Source organism: Nomascus leucogenys, chromosome 2, assembly GCF_006542625.1.
Source record: "Nomascus leucogenys isolate Asia chromosome 2, Asia_NLE_v1, whole genome shotgun sequence".
NCBI lineage: Eukaryota > Metazoa > Chordata > Mammalia > Primates > Hylobatidae > Nomascus > Nomascus leucogenys.
This window is the reverse complement of record NC_044382.1, coordinates 139,988,202-140,003,639: the sequence shown is the minus strand read 5'-3', so window position 1 is coordinate 140,003,639 and position 15,438 is coordinate 139,988,202. Positions and strand designations below refer to the sequence as shown.

The 15,438-nt window shown below is 46.4% G+C and overlaps 1 protein-coding gene across 4 annotated transcripts in view; it reads left to right on the top strand.

Moving 5' to 3' along the window:
• P4HA2 (prolyl 4-hydroxylase subunit alpha 2) overlaps positions 1–13,753 on the top strand; it is a 37,569-nt gene extending 23,816 nt beyond the window's left edge. For 2 of the 4 annotated variants that reach the window (XM_030818479.1, XM_003259933.4), the window contains 7 exons: positions 2,206–2,276; positions 2,506–2,605; positions 7,447–7,500; positions 8,099–8,164; positions 10,875–10,943; positions 11,370–11,466; positions 13,289–13,753. In XM_030818479.1, coding sequence (XP_030674339.1) covers positions 2,206–2,276; positions 2,506–2,605; positions 7,447–7,500; positions 8,099–8,164; positions 10,875–10,943; positions 11,370–11,466; positions 13,289–13,359 — 528 coding nt within the window. In that variant the 3' untranslated portion in view covers positions 13,360–13,753. Of the gene's footprint in view, positions 1–2,205; positions 2,277–2,505; positions 2,606–7,446; positions 7,501–7,989; positions 8,050–8,098; positions 8,165–10,874; positions 10,944–11,369; positions 11,467–13,288 lie in introns of all 4 variants that reach the window. The other 2 variants (XM_003259931.4, XM_003259932.4) reach the window with 1 other exon arrangement.
• Positions 13,754–15,438: the final 1,685 nt, after the last annotated feature.

Sequence of the window (15,438 nt, the reverse complement as noted above, 5' to 3'; positions counted from 1 at the left end):
GTTGGCATCATCGATGTGGCTGAGGGAGGGGGCTAGTCAGATGTTTGGAGAATGGGGACTAGGACTCCCCTTTCTACTCAGCTCCAGAGTCCTCCAGGAAAGACAACTACTTTGTTGGTTGTGCCAGGATTTCCTGAGAGATTTCTTACCTGTTCTTCAGTTCCAGACATTGAGAACATTTCTCTGTGCATGCGTGCATATGTGTACACATGTGTGTGGCTGGCCAGGGGGTAGTGTTAGGAAAAGATATATTTGGATAGAAGCCATGTGAAGAGCCAAACAAGGTTGGCAAACATGTTTGGCTCTTAACATGGCTTCTATTCAAAGATAAGCTGACCCCTCCTTTCCGGAGACTGTGAGGGACAGATGCTAGTCTGGCTTTGAAGTAGAGCCAATGAGCTTAACTTGGCCTGTGGGGAATGCCTGGCAGCTGTCTGTGGGTTCTCTGGCCTGCTTTCAAAATAGCCCTGTGCTTCCCCTGGGGCAGAGCACAGCTGCTCAGAGCCTCTTCGTGGGTGTCAGGCCAATGCTGAGGCACAGATGTTTGGATGGGGTCTGGCTGTGGCTGCAGTTTTCAGGGAGGGACTGACATGAGCTGGAGCTCAGGAATGGCCATGAGTAGGAGCTTGGGAGCCGTCTGTCCTGCTTGCGCTGGCCATCTTACCAGATGATGCCATAGCAGCACAGTGTCCAGGTTGGTCCATCTTGCCCCCTTACTAGCCTTCTGGTCCATCTACTCCTCTCCATCCCTCTGCCACCACCTGGCCCAGGCCACCATCATCTCTTGCCCTGACCTCTGCCATGGCCTCACTAGCCTCTGGTCCCCACTCTGGTCCCTCATTAGTCAACTATCCATGAGGTATTCACAGTGATCCATTTTACATTCACATTTTGAGTGTCCCTCCCCTGCATAAAGCCTTCCCCATTTCTTGTTGGCCACAAGGTTGCATCTAGTTCCTAGCCCCTGCTTGTCTCTTCAGCCTATTCTGTCTTACTAGTTCCTATAACCTTTAATCCACACCTACTGCAACTCCCATTTTCATTCCCAGGCCTCTGGATTGCTGCTCTTTCCCTGTTCCTGTAATATTCCTCTATTTGGATAACTCATGTTCACCCTTCAGGCCTCAGCTAGGTGGTCTCCTCCCCTAGGAAGCTATTCTTGACACTATACCCTGAGCTTCCACAGGATGGTAAGTTCACCCATGCTGTGCTGCAGTTACCTGGCTGGTTTTCTGCTTTCCCCACTTGACTGAGTTGTAAGAGTGCAAGGGCCATGTCTCAGTTACCTAGCATAGTGCCAGGCACAAAGTAGGCACTCATCAATATTTATTGAAATCAAGGGGAAGTGTGTTGGGGTGGGAGTACCTGGGCCTGTGGCCCCACCCATGTGAGGTCATTAGGACAGTCCACAGCGGAAGCACATGGACCTTTGCCATGTTGGCTGGCTCTGGGCGGTGAGTCCCCCTTGGGGTTTCACTAAGCCTGACTGTGGAGGCTGGGGGAGATGAAGTAGATGCAGGGAGTGTGTGTATAGTGTATACATGTGTGAGTGGGTGGCTTCCAGGCAATGGTTCACTTATTTTAACTTACAGAATCTTTTCCTGGTTTTATCATCTGACTTGTAAGGATCCCAAGGGAGCGAAAACTGTGCCATCTGTCTTTGCTTCTTGAGGCTGTGGGAACCCAGTGTGAGGTGGTGCAGCAGGAGAGTGTTTGGATGGGTTTCTTGGCAGGGGAGCCCACTGAGGTTCGGAAGTATGGTGGAACTTGACCGAGTTGAGAGAAGTACATAAGGCGGACGCTCAGGGATGGTAGCACAGTCTGAATATGGTGGGAGTAGCTAAGCTCAGGCTGTGCTCAGGCAGGGGTGGTATGTGGGCCTGGCAAGGAAAGGGGCTAGCCAGGCAGATGCATGGATAGACAAGGCATGCATAATTCTGCAGGCAACGCAGACCTGGGGAGGAGAAGGGATGAGCAGTGACCGAGCAGGGCAATAGCCAGGAACTGACTGCAGATTAGGAATGTGGTGGCCTCAGACTCTTGCCCTCAACTGGCCTGCAGGATCTTGGGGCCTTGGCTAGAGCCATTGGCTGCAAAGCCTCCTCCACTAGCATGGCAGCAAATCTGGTCCCAGTGCTCTCTGGGAAAATATTCAAGGCAAAACAAACAAACAAATCAAGTCTTCCCTCTCCGCCTTCCTTCTAGCTTGCACGAGCCACTGTTCGTGATCCCAAGACAGGAGTCCTCACTGTCGCCAGCTACCGGGTTTCCAAAAGGTAAGCAAAGAGCAGGGGTTGGTAGCTACTCAATCCCCAACTTCAGGACTCCTCAGTGCCTACCCTAGGGATGGGTGCCTTGCCTTTTCCTGCCTGTTGGCACCTCCTCACCCCCTTGCAGCAGGCACCCTGTACTGCCTGTTCATGCTGGCCCTGACTCTGGGGACAGAGTGCAGGACCTCATTGAAGCCTGCCCTTCCATCTTCTTTTCTCTACCCTTTTTGCCCAGCTCCTGGCTAGAGGAAGACGATGACCCTGTTGTGGCCCGAGTAAATCGTCGGATGCAGCATATCACAGGGTTAACAGTAAAGACTGCAGAATTGTTACAGGTACAGATAGTCCCTGGGACTGTAGGAGTTGGGAAGTGGGTATTTGTGGCTAGATGGTCTAACAAGGCGTCCAGAACTGGGCCAAAAGAGGCCCAACTGTATGACTACTGCCTAATGCTATGAATATGGAGTGATCTCATTTTAGGAAACCAGAATTAATCACGCCTGCTGGCTTTCAACAATTAGTGTTCAACAAATATCTATTGAGCATCTGCTGTGTGCCCAAGTGTGCTGCAAGCTAGGGATCAGCGGTAGTTATGGTAGGTTCGTTCGTGTCTTCTTGACAACAGAAGCTCAAATCCTGAATGGTCTCAGGGACATCTCAAAGAGAGCTAAAAATGGCTTCAGAGGCCATGGTTCTGTGTCATAATCAAATACATTTGAAGGTCAAAGTATTCTGTGTGTTTTCTCCTGCTGAACCACAACTGAAGTTGCTTAAAAAGCAGCAGCAGGGGAGTTCCCATGAGGGACTGCCAAGATGGGGTTGGTTGAGAATCCAAAGAGAGCGGCACTAAACCCCTGGGTCTTCAGTCCACAGCATTTATTAGGGAACTTGCAGAGTGGGCTGCAGCAATCCTCAAAATGTTCAGCAAGAGACAAGAATTGTTTTACCTAAGTATTTCCACAGTGAGGGGGTCAGAGTATGGAGTTTATTTGAGGGTTTAGGGAATTTGGCTCAGGGCTGTGGCTAATTTCTTTCAGTGTTTTGGGTAACAACCTAAACATCTTCATCAGTGCCTGGGAATGTTGAAGACTCCAGCTTGTGTTCCAGCCTGAAGGGAAAAACCTGCAGCTGGTTGGGTCACAGAGCTGTCAAGGGAGTCTGATTTTCAGTCAGAACAAAGAAAGAAAGGCGGGGTGGGTCTGGGGGACCTTACACTGTGATATGTAGGTGGAAGTGAGAGGCCTGGACTGGTTAAGCTGGTGCAGGTGGAGTGTTCTTGTCCAAGTACTCCCACTGGGACCCTGGCTTCCTGCCTTTATTGAGAGGTGATTTTGAAGAAACGTGGCAGCACGCTGCTGAAAGGTTTTGGGTAAAGCTCCTTATTAAAGTAGCCTCTTGGGTAAAGCTTAGTAAAGTGTCCTGTTGGGTATTGAGTTCAAATCAGCACTGGCTATGTTCCCTTATAAATATTGGAACTTCTGTGTTCTGTTATAAAATGGATGACCTGAGACACTGTAAGAGAAGTTTCACTGGCATCTTTCTAGAGGCCTCTGGGTCTCTCTGTTTGGCCAAAGTTTCTGTATACTTAAAGATAGCAGCCTTTACCTTTAGGATTGGCATTTGGGTCTGATCTACCATAGATCTCATTAGAATATTGACTGAAGATCATTTGGAAAAGATTTTTTGAACTTTTGCCTGGACACGCCTAAGCAAATCAGCCTTCTTTTTGTTGTTTTTTCTGTGTAGCTGCATCAGCAATTGGAAAATCAATTTTGAATGTCATCTTTATGGATTGGTGTGAAGTCTACCAGAGTTTTAAAAAACATACTAATTACCTTGCAAATAGTACTGTGAAATTTTAATATTTTTTTTTCAGTTCAGCTTAACTTAGTGTTTTGTAATTTTTAAATAAGTTCTGCAGATAAGTGCATCCATGGAGGACTTCTGCCTCATCTCCCACTTGCTGCGTATGTGTAAGAGCACCACCATTTTGATAGGTGCTCTTGATGTGCTAGATGAGTCCCTCTTGGCATTGTCTTGACTCATATCTTCTTGCAGCAGGTTTTTGGTTTTGTTTTTTAAAGACATCTGCCACTGCTTCCTCTGTGTCAGAGCAAGTCTTCAGGACTTTCATGGTCCTGATCAAAGACCACAGTCTGCTTGGCTGATTTCATACCCTGGACCAAGAGGCTGAGTAGACAGGACCTGTGGCTCTGTTGCTTTCCTGGCTAGCTGTGCAGCTGCACTCACTGTATCCCTGTCTTACACTCACCCGTGGAAGATAGCAGCTTCTTGCCTATGGACTGACTTCTCTGCTACAATTCAGACTTTATCTCGTCTGGCCTCTCATTGTGTTGTAGCTCAATTGTCTGGGGCCTGAATGCCAGACCTCTTGGTAGAGGGGCTTTATAGTTAAGGATCTTCTGGAAATTCAGACCACAGCTGCCAAGTGGTTGAGATGCCATTTTTGTTTGCATTCTTCTCCTAGGAACTGTCTTGACATTTCCTTTGCCAGTCAGTGGTGTTGAAGGCTTCTTGGTCTGGGGAACAGGAACCTGGAACAACCTTCATGGTCTGGGGAACAGGAGCCTGGATTTCAGCATGTATCCCTAAGTGCTTACTCCATATGAAATGCTTGTGGTATGATACATGCCTAGGCACCAGCAACAGCCCTCACACCAGGTCCTTTAGGAAATGCTGCAGGCCTCTGGAAAGGAGCTGGTTCTTCTATCTGTGGACATTCTTTCAGCTGTAGCCGACATGTTTGCTGTAGATCTTTTGAAGGAAAAAGTTAATTGAGGCTTTCTGGTGAATTGGATGAGGGCTTATCTGATAGAGAAGAAGAGATGCTACACCTCCAGGATTCTCTAAGATTGAAAACTTTGGCTGCATGATGTCTCAGCCTCACCAGAAAAGTGATTTCTGACCTTTTTAATTTTGCCTTTACTCTGTCCTTAGCATCGTAAATACCCACATCTTTCAAATAACTGATTCCACTTTTCCAATAGTAAGTCTGAAGATTTAAGTGAATACCTCCTCACATGAATCAGTCTTGACGCACAGTTGCTTGTTATGAAAGGCATGAGCCTGGGGACTTGAGTATGCCTGGATAGGGAATCTTACTGCCGCAAATCTAGATGGTCCCATGCATTTTGTACTTATTTGGGAACTGTATTAAAGAGTGTAGGTACAGTGGCTTCAGAACCATGAGCAAATATAATTCTCCAAACCTAGAAGATGAGCCAGCTCTCGCAATGCAACTTCTTTCACTGCCTGGGATCTGTAAATTTAAGCAATCCATTTAACAAGTGGAAGTATTGGAAAATGCAGTCATACTCTGCAGCTCTAACAACAAGCACTAATTGAATTTTCCTGAGTGTACTGGCACAGAAGTTACGGTCATGTTTAAAATTTTCTTCCAGGCCAGGTGTGGTGGCTTACATCTGTAACTCAGTACTTGGGGAGGCCAAGGCAGGAGGATTGCTCGAAGCCAGGAGTTTGAGACCAGTCTGGGCAACATAGTGAGACTCTGTCTCTACCCCCACCCCCCCCCCCCAAAAAAAAAAAAAGAGAAAAGAATTTTATTCAAGCTCTTGACTACAAAAAAAGATATGCTTTCTCAGCTGCTCTGGCACTTCTCTCCTTAGATGTGTCTCCAGCCTTAGGGCCACCTGCTGAACCAGGCTTCCTTGTGCCATTGACAGGATTTCCAGGTATTTTTGGTGCAGGAATCTTAAAGCCTGAAGCATTGGATGACAACATGTTTTCATCCATGCTTTGTATCAAAATTTTTATTTTTGCAGACATTGAAAATGATACCACCAACATTTTGTGCTCTAATAAGAGGATTTCCTCTCTTCTAAAGTCCGCTGTCCCTTTCTTTCTTGCATTTCTTTTTTTGTGTGTATGTGAAACAGGGTCTCACTCTGTTGCCCAGGCTGGAGTGCAGTGGCGCAGTCATAGCTCATTGCAACCCGTGAACTCCTGGGCTCAAGCAATCCTTCTGCCTCAGCTTCCTGAGTAGCTGGGACTACAGGTGCACACCACTGTGCCCAGCTAATTTTTTCATTAGTAGAGATGGACGGGGTCTTGCTATGTTGCCCAGGCTGGTCTCAAACTTCTGAGCTCAAGCAATCCTCTCACTTCTCCCAAAGTGCTGGGATAGCAGGCGTGAGCCAACACGCCTGGCTTCTGTACCACGTTTCTATAGGTCTCTGTTATTGCTACTTTTGTAGCATCTCTCACCTGACTGTTGGGATTGCAGAAAAGGATATACAAAAAATACCAACTTTCTGAGAACTTATGGCCTAGCCCCAGAGGTTTTTATGTTTTCAGTGAGACACAATAGCCAACTGTTCCCAGATGGACATTGGTGGTGCTGCTTGATCCATCAGCTTCCATATCAGATTCTGTGCTTCATCTTTAACCTTGTCTCTCATTCTGTCTACTGAAGCTGAGACAATAATTGTGATTTAGGACTTTCCATTGTGCTGATAAGCTGTCCACAAAGGCATTTACAATTTCTAATCCAATTTATGACACCTGGTAGTTGCTCAGATGTTACTTCAGGTCCAGGGTCACACTGGGGTTGCTGATGTAGCATGGTAATTCTTGACTGCCCGGCAGCTGGCCACCCATGTTGTGCTGTTTCACTCCATGCAGTAGACCACTGTGGGAGACTGCCCCACTCAGTCTTACCAGGAATAGCAGAGGTGGTAGGAACAGTGCCAGGTGCTGAGTACCTCCAAAACTAGTTTAAAAAAGAAAATCCTCATCTTAAATTTGTTACTCACTTTCCTCTGGATTACTTTCTTAATATGTCCCAAACCAACTGGGTCCAGGCCAGGGCCTGCCTCAAGCAGTACTCCCTTTGCTGCTGTCTGAGTGTCCATGAAGGGCTGGAGCTTTTCCTCAGTGATCATATGCAGTTCACCCATCTTGTTTTGTTTGGGAAACCACATTTGTGCTGCAGCCTTACTCTTGGACAGAACTATAGACTTGTTTGTGATGTTTGCTCTGCCTGTGCTGGCAGGGCATGGTTGTCTTCCACCTTAGAGAGGCTGCTCTTAGGAGTTCTGGTTGTTTTCAGGCCTGGGAATATGGTATCCCTAGAGTGATGGGCTGCTACAGAGCTGTTCATGCTGCTTTCAAGGTCTAATGCTGTTACTTCCCACAGGTTGCAAATTATGGAGTGGGAGGACAATATGAACCGCACTTCGACTTCTCTAGGGTAAGGCCTAAATCACAGGTGCTTTCAAAGGGCTCTAGCTGATTTGAGAAGTGTGGAGCTTCTAGGAGCATTTCAGCCTCCACATCAGTACCCCCACCCCTTGTCCTCCCTCCACCTCCACATCACCAGGGGAAACTCTTCGTTACTGGTGAATCCCAAATCTGGAACCAAGGGTCCTGCAGAGCGCAGTGGAGCCTGGCTGTCTCCCCTATAGAGAGAGTTCATCCCCTTCCCAAACTCTGTCACCCTTTGCCCTAATTCTAAAGCAAAGAGCCTCACTAGGTCTTTGTGAAAACTGTTCTTGTCCCTTTTCCTCTTCCCCACCAACCCCATGCCCTAGCCAGAATTTACTTTGCAGCCTTGGCACGTGTTCCAGGCTGATTTATGGAGCACACACTTATTACCGTCCCTTGACCCTTTTGGTCCTAGTCTTGTGGGTGGTGGATGAAGCCTGTTGTAAACTTGGGTGAAAGTTATTGTCTGTTGCAGCGACCCTTTGACAGCGGCCTGAAAACAGAGGGGAATAGGTTAGCGACGTTTCTTAACTACGTAAGTACTGGGTCCAGGCCCGCCTGTTCATTCTCACTTAATTTTGTAGAATGATGAGCGAGATACTTTCAAGCATTTAGGGACGGGGAATCGTGTGGCCACTTTCTTAAACTACGTGAGTATGACGTGTGCTGATGGGCCCTAAGGGGACTCTGGGTCCAGAGGGCTGCCTTATATCCCACCCCCATCAGGGCTGACATCATCTGCTATTAAGTAATGGTCATGTCTTTCTGGGTCTCAGCACCCTTCTTGGCTGCAGTAGGGAGAGTTGGCCTCTATTTCTATTCATTTTCCCCACTGCCACCACCAGGACTTTAACATTCCTGGCTCCTATTTTATTCCCCAGTGTTTAAAATTGTTATAAAATAGACATAACATGAAACTTACCATCTTAACCATTTTTTAAATGTATGGTTCAGTGGTATTAAATACATTCATAGTGTGCAAGCATCACCACCATTCATTTCCATCTATTTTCATCATCTAAAACTGAAGCTGTACCCATTAAGCAATAATTCCAGGTTTCCCTCTTGCAGCTCCTGGCAGCCACCATTCTGCTTTCTGTCTCTGATTTTGGTTACTTAAATAAATGGAATCAAAGTATTAATACTTGTCTTTTTGTGTGGCTGGTGCATAATGTCCTCAAGGTTTATCCATGTTGTAGCATATTCTGGATCCTTCTTTTTTTTTTTTTTTTTTGACATGGAGTCTTGCTCTGTCACTGAGACTGGAGTGCAGTGGTGGGATCTCGGCCCACTGCAACCTCAGCTTCCCAGGTTCGAGCGATTCTCGTACCTCAGCCTCCCAAGCAGCTGGGATTATAGGCGCTAGCCGCCACGCCTGGCTAAGTTTTATATTTTTAGTAGAGATAGGGTTTCACCATGTTGGCCAGGCTGGTCTTGAACTCCTGACCTCAGGTAATCCGCCTGCCTCGGCCTCCCAAAGTGCTGGGATTACAGGCGTGAGCCACTGCGCCCGGCCATTCTGGCTCCTTTTTATTGGGCCCAGTGCTAGTCTGGACTTTTGGGATAGGTGCCTTGGAGGGTTCCCTCCTTGGCATCAGAATGAGGAGACAGCGTTAGCTCTCTCTAGATGAGAGCTGCCTTTGTGTTCTCCAAGGCTTAATGGCCTGATTCCCACCTCTTGCCTCTGTTCCATCCATAGGTTGTAGGGTTTACCTCTCACATAAGGAGCAATTTCCTCCCCGCTCTGCTGAGAGCCAGCTCTAAAGAGGCGTAGAGGCAGTAAAGTAACTTAAGAGACAGAAGCCTATGTCCGTTTTTTCCTTTTACGCTTTTATTGTGTGGTTATTACATGCTGGAGATTGTGTTGTGCACATGCTGGTGGGCAGAACATATGTGGTCTCTCTTGTGGTGCATGAGGTCCAATACGAGAGACTTATTTTAAACATCAGAGAGATTCTTCTTCTTTTTTTTTTTTTTTTTTTTTTTTTTGAGACAGAGCCTCTGTTGCCCAGGCTGGTGTGCAGTGGCGTGATCTCAGCTTACTGCAACCTCTGCCTCCCAGGTTCAAGCGATTCTCCTGCCTCATCCTCCCAAGTAGCTGGGATTATAGGCATGCACCACCATGCCCAGCTAATTTTTGTATTTTTAATAGAGATGAGGTTTCACCATCTTGGCCAGACTGGTCTCAAGCTCCTGACCTCAAGTGATCCACCCGCCTTGGCCTCCCAAAGTGCTGGCATTACAGGCATGAGCCACCGCACCCAGCCTAAACATCAGAGAGATTATTATGTAGTTATGGAGACAGGTGCTGTGAACCCCAGGCTTGGGGTTTAGTGGAGGCCTCTCTTTGGAAGTAACTTATCAGTTGAGACTTAAAAGTTGAGTGGAAATTAGCTGGTAGAACATGATTTGTGGCAGAAGAGAGAGTGTATGTAGTCCTGTAAGAGAAAAGGAGCTTGGGATGTTAGAAAAATAGAAAAAGGCTGGTGTGTCTGGAGAGAGGGTAGTGAGACTGACAGGGCCTTCTAGAAAATAATCTGAGTTGGATCCACAGGGCTGTGAGAAGCCATCAGAGCTTTTTGTCTTATTCATTTACCATATGTCTGTCAAGTACCCTTCAGTGAGTCTGGTATGTGTCCTGTGGAAATATTTTTTAGCTCCAATTTTTATTACATTATGGACAAAAAAAGTAAGAGAGCCAGATGGGAAAGAAGTAGTGCTTTGGCCATGAGTCAAAGCATGCTCTGTGGGCACGAGTGCAGCCTTGCTAGTGTGGACCTTGTGTTCAATGTAGTCTAAGGCCTTACCATGGGAGAAAGCAGGGCCTCTAGAGACACAGTGCCCCACCTTCCAACTCAGTTGGCCCCAGGAAGGGTGGCTACTCTGGGAAGGTGAAGGTCTGACTAGAGCAGCAAACTACTAGAGCCAGAGAAACAGAGCTGCAGTGGGGATTGCACATGGTGTTGGAAACAGTAGGGAGCACCTGGTCAGGGCACTTTGCTGAGTACAGTGGCTTAGGCAAGGCCAAGGCTAGATGGGGATTCAAAGGGTGGGGGTCAGAACAGGCATTTTCTGAGTACAGACTCAGATTATTTTCATCCAAGGACAGCCCAGATGTGGGTCTCCTGTGGGCCTCAACCCTTGAACACTCATGACATGGAGACTGTTCTAATGAATCACACTGGTTAAATAGGCATGGGAAGAGCCTTTTTTGGCTAAAGGGCTGGCCATGGAGCAGACACCAAGCGTGTCACTCATGCTGAGAGAAGGGCAATCTGTATACCTTGTCATGTCCTTTGTGGCTGAGTTGCTCTGAGAGCCTTGGGTAGGAGGGTCAAGCTCTATGTCTTATATTTCCAGATGAGTGATGTAGAAGCTGGTGGTGCCACCGTCTTCCCTGATCTGGGGGCTGCAATTTGGCCTAAGAAGGTAAGTTCTGATTCTTGTGGGTCAGAAGCTAAGTTCTGATTCTTGTGGGTCTGATTCTTGTGGGTCAGAGCAAGGCTCAGACTTTACTTTGTCCATGTCCCCCAGTACCATTACCTGGCCTGCCTGATTGTCACTGTGATGTGCCTTAGCGCACCTGGGGTCTGACCTGGTAGCCCCAGCTTCTCCCTGTGAAGAAAGGACAGGGAGGGAAGCCCTTTCAGGGGCGGGTGATTTCCCAGACTTCTACCCCAGAAAGGTAGGTGCTTTCTGGGAAATGTCTCTATTGCTGGAGTCCCAGAGCCCTATCCCCCATCCATGGGAAAATGAGGGTGTTTCTTCTCAGGGCAGAGCTTCTGTGATGCTTGCGGTCAGGTCCCCGAGCACAGTCTCTTAAGAATGTGTTCTGAAAGGCCATCTCTCTCCCAGGGTACAGCTGTGTTCTGGTACAACCTCTTGCGGAGTGGGGAAGGTGACTACCGAACAAGACATGCTGCCTGCCCTGTGCTTGTGGGCTGCAAGTGGGGTGAGTGTCTTAAGGGGTAGTGTTGGTGTTGGGCTTTGCTTATTGGCCTTAGATTCTGAGCTGGGAGGCAACTGCTGCCAAATTTGCTGAGACTGTCTCCCTTCTTAGGTTTTTTTCTGCTGTTACTACCATCCAGCCATGCAATGTCCATGCAGCTGGTAAATGCCAAGGCAGCTGGTTGGAAACACTCAGAGATACACAGGTAGCTGAAGAAGGCCTGAGGACGAACAACTGCATAAGCACCATAGGTCCAGGACCCTCTGGCAAGGCTTCTGAGGGAGCAGAGTGGAGAGCTGGAAGCAGTGAGGGGAAAGAGTGTCTCAGGCAAACAAGGCCTATATGGATGGAGGCAGAGGCTAAAACCAGCATATGGGTGTGGGGGCTGGCTCCCTTGTCACTTGAAGAAAGGGAGGCCTGTGGCACAGGGGCCAGGAGATGAAGCTGGAGGCTGGGACAAAACTGCAGAGGCTTAAGCTTGAGCCTTATCCTGGGAGCAGTTGTGAGCCTTGGAGAGGCTCAAACCAGGATATGACAGGTAGTATTTGTAAGGAGATGAGTGTGTAGCCCCCTTGGAGAGTTTTGAAGATAGTGATAGGTTCGCAGATAATTAAGCATATGAAAAAGAAAACAAGGCAATTGCCAAATTCAGGGGAAGAAAAAAGTTGTACAAGAAAGGAAATGTAAGTATAATCGACTAGATGGCTCAGGTGTAACACATGATATAATTATGTACACACCAAGTATTACTTTAACTAAAACTTGTGATTTACCTATACTGGAAAGATGGCAGGGGATGAGTTTGTGTTTTAGGGGTAGAATAAAAGAATTCCAAAGTTGAAAGTCAAGGAATAAAACTATAAGCATCTTATCTAGAAAAATGAGGTTAAATATCAGAAGAAACAGCTAGAGGAGTTTAATGTTCCCTGGGAGTGGGAATTAGGGATGGGAAGGAGAGGCTTAGGAGATTGCTGTTTATCATTATAAGCCTTGTGACAATTTTATTTTTTTCAGTGAAGTACATGTATTACTTTATATTTTAAAAGTTCTGTAACTTCAGTAGTGCATTGAAATAAAATTTTTATTCGTTATGAGAGAGTCTGTGAGGAACAGAATCATGGTTCCTGTGTGTTTGAAGATAACGGCATGAGGCGATAGTGCTGGCAGCAGCTCTGTTGTTCTTGTGCCCATGGCATACAGACTGGATCTGCTGGCCCACGGCTCCTGAGGTTAACGTCCAAGACCTCTGCAATGCTGACAGGCTTCCTCATCCTCACACCCTACCTCTCAGTTTCTACCTGCCACCTCCCAGTAATATTAGGCCTCTTGAGTCCCCAACACACATCAGGGTGGCTCCTGCCTTGATTACTTTTTCATCCTGTTGTCACTCCTGGGACCCTCTTGGTGAGAGAACCATCTGGGTATGTCCATCTTCTTCCCAGGATAACTTCTATGTAGCTTTATATTCTAGCTCTAGGATTTCCTCTTCCCTCTAAGAGCAAGAAACGTGTGCAGGTTGCCATGGGAATAGAGCCAAAGGGCATCAAAGGTCATGGGCATGAAAGGGCATGATTAGATGCCCTTGGGTGCTATTCCCATGGCAACCTGCACACATGTATCTTGTCCCACTGGCAGAATTTCATACAATTATCTGTTTACATGTGTCTTCCTCACCAATTCATCAGCAAATTGAGGCCTGAGATCATGTCTTGTCTTATTTGTGTCTGATTCCAGGGCACAGTGCAGGGGTCATCATGAAGCAGTTGTTCATTCAGGCTACTAAACTGACCAATAGGATTGTAACATGCTTGCTTTCTTTTCACAGTCTCCAATAAGTGGTTCCATGAACGAGGACAGGAGTTCTTGAGACCTTGTGGATCAACAGAAGTTGACTGACATCCTTTTCTGTCCTTCCCCTTCCTGGTCCTGCAGCCCACGTCAACGTGACAGACACCTTTGTATGTTCCAGTTTCTATCAGGCTGGTTTTTGGAGAAATGAATGTTTGTCTGGAGCAGAGGAAGACCATACTAGGGCGAGTCCTGTGTGACTGAAGTCCCAGCCCCTCCATTCAGCCTGTGCCATCCCTGGCCCCAAGGCTAGGATCAAAGTGGCTGCAGCAGAGTTAGCTGTCTAGCGCCTAGCAAGGTGTCTTTGTACCTCAGGTGTTTTAGGTGTGAGATGTTTCAATGAACCAAAGTTCTGATACCTTGTTTACATGTTTGTTTTTATGGCATTTCTATCTATTGTTGCTTTACCAAAAAATAAAATGTCCCTGCCAGAAGCCTTAAAGAGCCTTACTTGGAGTATTTTTAAGACTGGAAGCTTTTACCAGGTTCATCATTTCCTATGCAGGCAGAATCTGGATAATGAATGCTTTAGTAGCAAAAAAGCATCTTGGGTCTTGGATTTCAGACCTGATTTCAACACTTGTGTCTCCTCTAAGTGTCAGTGTCCTTTTCTGGAAAGTAGGGTAAATAGTTTCTCTTTGTCTCCCAGAGGACATAGCACATGTGTTCATGGTTGTAATGCTGTTATAATGTGTAATTTATTTTTAAATTTTGAGATAAGAATTGTTCATGATACATAGATGTATACTTAAAAAAATATGAAGGTAAGCAGGAGCACCTGTGTCAACACCAAGTTAGAAAAGAGAACATTCTCGGCCGGGCGCGGTGGCTCACGCTTGTAATCCCAGCACTTTGGGAGGCCGAGGCAGGCGGATCACGAGGTCAGGAGATTGAGACCATGGTGAAACCCCGTCTCTACTAAAAATACAAAAAAAAATTAGCCGGGCGTGGTGGCGGGCGCCTGTAGTCCCAGCTACTCGGAGAGGCTGAGGCAGGAGCATGGCGTGAACCCGGGAGGCGGAGCTTGCAGTGAGCCGAGATTGCGCCACTGCATTCCAGCCTGGGCAACAGAGCGAGACTCCGTCTCAAACAAAAAAAAAAAAAAAAGAGAATATTCTCAAGTCAGTACCTCGGGAGCCCCTTGGGAACCTTGGGAACCCCTCCTGGATCACATCTCCTTCACTGCCCCCAGCACTTTGGAGATAACTCATTGTCTTGTGATATGTGGTACTCATTCCTTTGCTTGTCTTTATAGTTTTACCATCTATGATTAGATCCCTAAATAAGTAGTTATTCTGTTTTCCCTGATTTTGAACTTTTACTAATAGAATGAGAGTAAATATTTTTGGGTATGTGACTTCTTTTGTTCAACATTGTTTTAAGATTCATCTGTGTTGCTTGTGTAGCTGTAGTTTGTTTTAATCTTTATAGTACATTCAGTTTTGTTAATGCTTATTGTAGGACTATACCATAATACAGCCAGTATGCTGCTGATAAACACTGGAATTGATTTCAGTCTTTGTATATTGTGAATAATGCTGTGATAAACATTTTTATACATGATTCCTGGTGCACATATAAACACATATTTCTGTAGGATATATATCTAGGAGTGGAAATGTGGAATCTTAATGGTGTTCCAACTTTACTAAATAATGTATTCCAAGGTGGTTATACACATTCTCACCAGGAGTAAATGAGAGTTCTTATTACCCCAACCTTTTCCAATATTTAGTATTTTCATACTTTTGAATTTTAGCTAGCTTGGTACATGTTACGGACTAAATGTTTGTGTCCCCTACCAGATTCATATGTTGAAATCTTAACCCCCAATGTGATGATATTAGGATGTGGAACCTTTGGGAGGTAATTAGGTCATAAGCATGGAGCCCACATGAGTGGGATTAGTGCCCTTATGAAGAGATCCCAGCCCTCTTTCTGCCATGGGAACACATAGCAAGAAGATGCCTGTCTATGAACCAGGGGGCCCTTACCAGAAACAAACCTACCAGCATCTTGATCTTGGACCTTCCAGTTTCCATAACCATGAGAAATAAATGTTTTTAATTCAATGTATGGTATTTTATTATAGCAGCTCTACCTAAGACAGTACATGTATAGTGTCTA